Source organism: Liolophura sinensis, chromosome 13 (genome assembly GCF_032854445.1).
Source record: "Liolophura sinensis isolate JHLJ2023 chromosome 13, CUHK_Ljap_v2, whole genome shotgun sequence".
Lineage (NCBI taxonomy): Eukaryota > Metazoa > Mollusca > Polyplacophora > Chitonida > Chitonidae > Liolophura > Liolophura sinensis.
In genome coordinates this window covers 3,697,150-3,706,498 of record NC_088307.1, presented here as the reverse complement: position 1 = coordinate 3,706,498, position 9,349 = coordinate 3,697,150, and the positions used below count along the sequence as shown (strand labels likewise).

Sequence of the window (9,349 nt, the reverse complement as noted above, 5' to 3'; positions counted from 1 at the left end):
CAATATTGGCAAATGTATCAGTCATCCCAAATATATTCGTGCTAAACAACTGAAGTTCACTTCACCCTATCTAAATATCTACATATACACTGCATTAGCGCATATGAGAGGCCAACATACAGTAACGGGATTGAACCATTAGGCGAATTTGGTTTCATCTAGAAATTATCCACCTTTATTTTATCTCCATTCATCGATTGCAAATATTACCTGCAGGTCACAAGTTTCCAGGTGCTTGCTTTGTTCAATTGGCCTTCCAACAACAGTCCACAAGTTTTGCTTAGCTAGCTTTTAACGCCGTCATCAAATTCCCAATTTGTAAACACGTCTATCTGACATTACCACGTGTAAATTAGGGTCTAGGTCGCTATAAGCATAAAGTGTCAAGGTCGAAGCCGGTGAGCGTGACGTCACGACGTACCGTGGTTACCTCCAAAGCTAAGCAGAAATCGACGGAAACTATGGTAAGCTAGAGCGCAAATACGTTGTCTTTTACCGTAATTTTGTGGGTTGATGTATTGTACGCCTGTCAGAATTGTGGTTATGCTTGTACATGCTGGAATAATTATAACAGAAAATAGCACGATGCAAAATTTATGAGAGTCAATCACATTTTAACAGAAAGCCCATGTTGTTGTTGTTTCATGTTTATGTGTGCAATATGTAGACCTTTTATGACGGTCAGTTGAATCTCAAATCAAGCAATGGATATCTTTGAGTGATGTAGTTGTGTCATTTAAATAAACTTAACCAGTTGCCGCCTTGAGCTCTTAGGGTGTGTAAATACCAGTATCGATTTGCGAACTGTTTCTGGGGAACATCACATTCCTTTGAGTTACCTAAGTGTGAATTACCCTGTGGCTGAATGAGGCCAGACAGAAGTCCATTAAAGGATTAGTGTCCAGATTAATTATTTCTTCATAATAAGATATTAAATTGAATGTAAGAAATATTTAAAAAAGGTACATTGATCTGGGAAATATGGCTCTTAAAAGTACTAGATATTCAGGCTGGTTTTATGCATTTTTTCTGCCAAAATTTGGTGGTCTCCACCAAATTACATCATATAAGGCTAACCTTAACGAGCAGTCAGAGCTTCACCATTTAGTTCAGTCTTAAAAAGCTACAAAGGTGACAATATGCACATCAATTTTCTCCACGAAATGGTTTGCTGCTCTGCAAACGATTGTAAAAAATGATTGTTGAAGAACCCTGAAGTTTCCAGAGGATTTGGCCCGTAGGGAGGTTTGGATATACTGCACAAGACGGAAGGACTTTGTACCCACCCAGGACAGCCCTATCTGCTCTCATCATTTTACAGCTGAGAGGATTACAGCTGAATTTTCACAATGGCACCTGCACACAGTAGTTATAAAATACTATTAGCTTAACTGAGAACTGATAGATACTAAGTCTCTGTGCAGTAACGCCAACGTCCACATAATACATGTATTTATATTGTACACAGTTATATGTCCCTATGGGCATAGGCTGTTCGGAAGGCTGACAATAACATGAACCGGTTGTTGTCATCAAATATAGGTATGAATTTAGAATCCCTGGAGGAATAGAATGAGATTTATTGTGAAACAGACAGAGAGAAAGAATAGTAAATAAATATTAAATCTTAAAATAAACACAAGAAATATGCTGTGTAACATAGGATAAAGGTATAGCTTACCAGCCCGTATATATTGCTAGTGCAGTTGGAAATGCCTGGAAGATCAAACTCAGAGTCTGAAAACTCAGAATCTGATGTCTGGCCAGAGATGTCAGTGTCATAAATTGTTACTTCAACGTTGTTCACCATGGTCTGAAATTGATAAAGCAGTATATTTACTGTTGTATATCTAGAATCCTTCTCGAAAATGACATTGTTTTCATACGAATTCCCAGGCTATTTAGGCCAGCCAGACTTGGGTTGGCCATCTGTGGCATCATCCGCTGAACCACACTGCTGTAATGGGCAGCCAGCTGGAGATCAGCTAGGGCAGTAAATCTATTGTTTTCGTCATTATTACATTCTTAGAAGCCCTCACGGTAATATGTATTTATTTATTTAATTGGTGTTTTACCCCGCACTCAAGAATATTTCACCTGTACAACGGCGTTGCGCATTATGGTGGGAGGAAACTGGGCAGAACCCGGGGAAAACCCACAGCCATCCGCAGGTTGCTGACAGACCTTCTCAATTACAGCCTGAGAGGAAGCCAGCATTAGCTGGACTTGAACGCACAGCAACTGCATTGGTGAGAGGCTTCTGGGTCATTTTGCTGCGCTAGCGCGCTCACCAAATGAGCCAGGTAATGTTTCAACAGGCTATAATCTTATCTGGAACCACTCGCTAAATCTAAAAAACAATCCTTTAAGGATTAAATGTCATATTAGACCAATGGTGTGTGAGTTGTAAAGCTTTTTGTGTTTGTTTCCCATTGACCGACTTATTCCGTTGTTCATTTTGAACTGTGCAGATTTTCATTTATATATTTATTTGATTGGTGTTTTACACCACAGAAATATGTGACTTATGTGACAGCGGCCAGCATTATGGTGAGAGGAGACCAAGCAGGGCTCATGGGAAACCCAGGAGCATCCACTTGTTGCTGGCAGACCTTCCCACGTAAAACCGAAGAGGAAGCCAGCATAAGCTGGACTTGACCTCAACTTGACCTCATAGCAATGCAGGTTTTGAATGAAACAGGCATTTGGTCACACAAAAATAGTAGGGAACCATAAACTTTGCAACTACTTCAGAGTTATTCATTGACAGAGTTTTGCCTATATCACAAATGAATACTGCATTTTGAATGTTCACACCTGCCAGGTCTGAACCAGACTACGTCCCTGTCTGTGCTACTACTATTCTGAGATTGATTGAACAAGTATACACCGTGTTTCTAATGTTGTTAAAGATACCAGCTGCAGAGTAGCCCAGCTGCAATCTAACCATTTTTTTGTTGTTGTATCAGTATATCATGGCAGTGAAATAGTACAAACCAGGGCAGTTGTAAAGACTAAAAAGAGAGTTTAACAACAATTAAATAAATAAGTCCAATAACTCTGTCTTCTATCTTCAAAAGAACTTTTCTGTTGTAAAGCAAGATGGAATTCTTTCAGTGTTTGACTTGAAAAATGACCATGAGACAAGTATTTTTCAAAGATTTCTTTTATTTTTTTTATTTTTAGGGTCTGCTTGCATTGTTACGAAAGCTGAAGTCATCTCAGGAAAGAGAGTTGCGAATTCTACTTTTAGGTTTGGACAATGCCGGAAAAACAACCCTGTTAAAAAGCCTAGCCTCAGAAGATATCAGTCACATTACACCAACACAGGTGAGTTGTGATTATACTATAAAAATACTATATGACTATATGACATACGAGGCAGTGAATGTGTGACATAGAACTTATAACTGTAAACTAATGTGCTCTATCAAACTAGTGTCTGCCCATATTAATCATAATGTTTTGGGTTATCCTTTGTTAATTTTTAACTCTTAACTTTTTAACTCTCGTAAGAAGGATTTGATTTGATTGGTGTTTTACACCGTACTCAAGAATATTTCACTTATAAGACAGCGGCCAGCATTATGGTGGGAGGAAACCGGGCACGGCCCGGGGGAAACCCACGACCATCCACAGGTTGCGGACAGACCTTCCCACTTACCGTAAGAAGGAAAGGGGAATGGAAGTGCTATCTCACTGAAACAGAAAACCTAGATTTCAGCTCTTCAACATCTATGTCTATCTTGACATAGACATGATGGGCTTGCAGCTGGTGCTCCTTCAAACCTTGTTCTAGTCAGCAAATAGTTAGTTTGGGGAACTGCTAGAACATATGTATCAGATCTAATTTATTATAGAGATTGGTAATGCTGTCAATTTCTGGTGACCAAAATCAAATGTGCTATCACTGAAGCCCCGCATATATATATATGTGTATGTACATTTATGTAGGTTGTACCAAAAAAATAAACACCACCAATTAAAGAGTGATGGGATTATGGTGGGTGTACTAAACCTGAATGCCCTACACATAGCAAGGAGACGTGAAAACACAAATGTGCTGGTTTCATGTGGCTGTCAATCAGTCATTATCGAGATCATTTGGCCACCAGTATGATGGTTTAACTTTTTTATTTATTTATTTATTTGATTGGTGTTTTACGCCGTACTTATGAATATTTTATTTATATGACGGCCAGTATTATGGTAAGAGGAAACTGGGCAGAGCCGGGGCAAACCCACAACCATCCGCAGGTTGCTGGAAGACCTTCCCACGTACGGCCGTTGGTGTAAATTAGGTCACAACCTTATTAAGCCAGGCATATAATGAACTTTTTGATGTAAATCCCAGATTGAGTTTATTCTGTGCTCTTATGTGCTGTTTTTGTTCTAATTTTGTTGTTGATTATTTCAGGGTTTTAATATAAAAACAGTGCAGTCTTCAGGCTTCAGGCTCAATGTTTGGGACATTGGAGGACAGCGGAAGATCAGGCCTTACTGGAAAAATTACTACGAGAATACAGATGTACTTGTGAGTCACGAGCTTTGTGCATGGTGGTGTCCTGGGTAGATGTTTGAAGTGGCGTCCTAGGTAGATGTTTGAAGTGGTGTCCTGGGTGGATGTTTGAAGTGGTGTCATGGGTAGATGTTTGAAGTGGGGTCCTGAGTGGATATTTGAGGTGGTGTCCTGGGTAGATGTTTGAGGTGGTGTCCTGGGTAGATGTTTGAAGTGGTGTCCTGGGTAGATGTTTGAAGTGGTGTCCTGGGTGGATGTTTGAAGTGGGGTCCTGAGTGGATGTTTGAGGTGGTGTCCTGGGTAGATGTTTGAGGTGGTGTCCTGGGTAGATGTTTGAGGTGGTGTCCTGGGTAGATGTTTGAAGTGGTGTCCTGGGTAGATGTTTGAAGTGGTGTCCTGGGTGGCTGTTTGAAGTGGTGTCCTGTGTGGATGTTTGAGGTGGTGTGCTGAGTAGATGTTTGAAATGGTGTCCTGGGTAGATATTTGGAGTGGTGTTGTGGGTGGATGTGTGATTTGGTGTCCTGGGTAGATGTTTGAAGTGGTGTCCTGGGTAGATGTCTGAAGTGGTGTCATGGGTGGATGTGTGATTTGGTGTCCTGGGTAGATGTTTGAAGTGGTGTCCTGGGTAGCTGTTTGAGGTGGTGTCCTGGGTAGATGATTGAATTGGTGTCACTGGGGTTAGACTGTATCCCTAAATGAAGCTATCGGATGTCTTGAGTGACTCAGACATTGCATTTTGATGAAATTCACGTGGGAGAAATAAGTAAAATGAGGAGAAAAATGCAAGTGAGACTTCTTGTTTTCAAGGTCTTTCATGTCATATATACTTCATTTTAGTGGGGTTTTTTGCCTTTAAAGGTGCTATACCAGGTATTTTTTGCAGAAAGAATGAATCAGTACAAATCCAGTTTTTAATCTCATTTTAGACTAGCCCAAATTGTCTACATATATTTCACCTAAAGTGCAGTTCCCTAATCGCTAAACATTTTTATATTACAGAGCAACTTTCAGTGCAGTTTATGCACATCTATAATTTGATTTTGGAGACATTGGTTTGATTGACCAATTTCACAGCTTCACAAAAAGTATAATTTTATCAGTCTACACAGAATAATGGCTTCAAAATGTGTCTGAATAAACACCTTGAAAACATGCGAAAAGGTTGAAGAATTATTGTAAATATGAACTTTCAGAAGCACTTAAAGGCCTTAAAATTATACTTATGCCAACACGTGTTCTTCTGCCTAGAAATTAATCAAAAAACCTTATCTGCCCTGAAAGGTTGATGAATCAATCAGAATCAGGCAAAATCAGTAGAAAAACTTGAGGTGAAATACAGTAATTACCTTTCACAAGAATATCAGCGTTATTTGTGTCACTGTGCAAAACAGGTGATAAAATATCAGCGTTATGTGTGAATGTGTCACCGTGCAAAATAGGTGATAAAATATCAGCGTTATCTGTGTCACTGTGCAAAAACAGGTCATAAAATATCGGCGTTATCTGTGAACGTGTCACTGTGCAAAACAGGTGATAAAATATCAGCATTATGTGTGAATGTGTCACTGTGCAAAACAGGTGATAAAATATCGGCGTTATCTGTGAACGTGTCACTGTGCAAAACAGGTGATAAAATATCAGCGTTATGTGTGAATGTGCCACTGTGCAAAACAGGTGATAAAATATCGGCGTTATCTGTGAACGTGTCACTGTGCAAAACAGGTGATAAAATACTGGCGTTATCTGTGAGCGTGCCACTATGCAAAACAGGTGATAAAATATCAGCGTTATGTGTGAATGTGTCACTGTGCAAAACAGGTGATAAAATATCGGCGTTATGTGTGAACGTGTCACTGTGCAAAACAGGTGATAAAATATCAGCGTTATGTGTGAATGTGTCACTGTGCAAACAGGTGATAAAATACTGGCGTTATCTGTGAGCGTGTCACTATGCAAAACAGGTGATAAAATATCAGCGTTACCTGTGAACGTGTCACTGTGCAAAACAGGTGATAAAATACTGGCGTTATCTGTGAACGTGTCACTGTACAAAACAGGTGATACAGTTCAAAGATTTAATAAAGTGCATCACTCTTTTCAAACATTAAAATTATTTTAAATCAAATCCACTGGTGTGGATGAGCCTATACCTGTCTCTGTGACCAAAACCGTTTGTGTTTGATAACATGTCAAGCAACTTTTCTTCACAGTTTACATGCGTTCACTTTAGGTATGTTGAAGTTAGATAAATATTGCAAATGATTTGAAATCCCCAGAATTCTCCCACCATAATACTGGCTGCTGTCGTATAAGCAAAATATTATTGAATGTGGTGTAAAACACCAATCAGATACATAAATTGTATATGTATGTACCGGTGTATACATGTAAATGTTAAAAAGATTGTAATCTAATAATCCAGAGGGTTTTACACTCTTGAAATTTAAGAATAGCAACTTTTCATAAAACATCTTGAAATGCATATAAAATCAACTGCTCATTTTATTGTCTTTTCAATACCTGAATATATTGATCACTGGTTTGTTTCACAGATTTATGTAATAGACTGTGCAGATCAAAAGCGATTTGAAGAGACAAGTGTGGTGAGTGCAAGTTTTAAATTTTCTCACAATATCGGATGATAGTTGATGAATTGCATTTTAAGCATAAGATATTTTAACTCTCATGCTATCAAGTATCAGTAGTCTTTTTTCATTGCAACTCAGGATGGCGTTACATACATAAAACATAGGTTAATTTTTATGTAATGCTCCTCTCTTGCAGTACATAATGCTTGTAGAAAAACTGCACTTTAAGGAATAAATACTTATTATTAAAAATAATTATACACGATATATTCCAAATGTTTTCAGGAATTATCGGAACTTTTAGACGAGGAAAAGCTGGCAGGTGTTCCATTGTTGGTGTATGCTAATAAACAAGACCTGCTGGGTGCTGCAACAGCCAATGAGATTGCAGAGGGTCTGAAGCTAGAGCATATCAGTGACAGGAAGTGGCAGATACAGCCGTGCTCGGCCACGCAGTCCGAAGGGGTCAAGGTCAGTCTGATTGTGGGACGTGAAAGTGACCGTTAAAATGTACTTAGATTTATATGACACTGTCTCAGTTTATCTTTTCTTTTTTGGGTAAATTTTTAGAATCAAATAAATCATGTAAATAATTAATAAGTCTTTGCCGTTTTCGTGTGACCGTTTGACAACTATAACACCGTAATTAAATAATAAATAACAAATCAACAAGTTGCTGGTCATATCTGTCATATGGGCAGAGCGTTTTCCTTGTATGCTAAAGACCTAGGGTGGCCAATTCTGGGTCTGCATGCTGTGATTGGCAGGGATGTCTTCTTTAGTTTGTTCAAAATATATTTTTGAAGATTAAATATCTTAAGATATTTAAGACCGCTGTGGCCTAGGGGTTAATGTACTAGCGCAGCACAATGACTCTAGAACCTCTCATCAAGCAGGTCGCTGTGAGTCCTGCTCAGGCTGGATTCCTCTCCAGTCATATGAGGGAAGGCCTTATAGTAACCTGTGAATGGTTGTAGGTTTCCCAGGTGTCCGCGAACCATAGTGCTAGGGGCCGTTGTACAAGTGAATTATTCTTAAGTACAGTATAAAATATATAAATAAAAAGCAAAACAAAATGTGAACAAGAATGCTGAGGTGTGACAAACTACAATTCTCCCCAGTGGACACAGTAATCTACATGGATTCATTTCCTGTTTGCCTTTCTCATTACAGGAAGGGATGGAATGGGTCTTGTCAAACATGAACCAAAAAAAATCCTCGAAGAAGTGAAGCAATTTGTGGACCAGCTGTTACAGCCACTGATCATACAGTGATACATATATAGAATATGTGAAAACATGTATGGATTTTAAATCCCTTGGGTATTTGCATCTTGTATGGATTCCGAGGGAATCAGAATTGACATCAAATTATTTATGAGGTTGTCTCAATGTGATAACCTCATTTCCTGGACTTCACATGAGGTTTTGTGAAAACTGTGCAGATGCCTGTGTTGGTATTAAAATCGTGATTGATGAATTGGTTTAATCTGCAGTCATGAGCTGAGCTATCAAAGCTGTATTTATATGGAGAAAGTCATTATTATTGATCAGGTAGAAAAATAGATTCTGTATCTCTGTCTAACCTTTATAGTAGTCTTGATCTGTGTTGTGCTTTACTTCCTGTTTAAGGAGGCGTATACTAGACTTGTAGAACGCAAAGTGATCTGAATGGTTCATTCATAGTTTTGCAGTAATGTCATAGTTGCTCTGGGCAGCTCATTGGTGTCATGGACTCGCCCTACAACAAAAAGACACAGTATATGTTCACACACCTAATGCCTTCTCATCGTCATGGGACTGAAAGATTGTTAAGTACAACTTTAAACCTCAAGCATGTATACATACATACATACATACATACAGACAGACAGACAGACACACACACAGACAGACACACAGACACACAGACATAGGTGCTCTGAATCTGTCATCACTATACTCTTTGGTTACGTAACTATGTGATGTTACTGGATGTGAAAGCAAAGTGAATTTAACCTACAAGTAGGTGAGATAGGCCTTGAATAAGATCTTACCATTAAAAAAAATGTTAAAATATGGCTTTTAGCTGAGAAATTCGTTTCCGAAAAGTAATCAGAATGTGCCTTCAAATGTGATGGTTTCTATATCCTGTACTACTCTAAACTTAGGGTTTCTGCAAAAATCAGCATTTTGCCCATTTAGCTCCTAGTTATTTTATCACCTGCTGTTCCGTGCAAGATACCTTAATACAGAGGATCTGT

At 38.8% G+C, this 9,349-nt stretch overlaps 1 protein-coding gene across 1 annotated transcript; it reads left to right on the top strand.

Moving 5' to 3' along the window:
• Positions 1 to 312: 312 nt before the first annotated feature.
• On the top strand, positions 313 to 8,977 carry LOC135480130 (ADP-ribosylation factor-like protein 3). Its single transcript, XM_064759892.1, has 6 exons — positions 313 to 464; positions 3,187 to 3,330; positions 4,418 to 4,534; positions 7,072 to 7,122; positions 7,393 to 7,578; positions 8,281 to 8,977. Exons 1-6 carry the CDS (start codon positions 462 to 464, stop codon positions 8,335 to 8,337), a joined length of 558 nt encoding a protein of 185 aa, XP_064615962.1. The 5' UTR covers positions 313 to 461; the 3' UTR covers positions 8,338 to 8,977.
• Positions 8,978 to 9,349: the final 372 nt, after the last annotated feature.

Excerpts from the sequence above, each read along its gene's own strand:
- LOC135480130 (XM_064759892.1), top strand. Across the intron at positions 4,535-7,071 it reads ACGAGAATACAGATGTACTT|ATTTATGTAATAGACTGTGC; the intron begins GTGAGTCACGAG and ends TTTGTTTCACAG. Across the intron at positions 7,579-8,280 it reads CGCAGTCCGAAGGGGTCAAG|GAAGGGATGGAATGGGTCTT; the intron begins GTCAGTCTGATT and ends TTCTCATTACAG.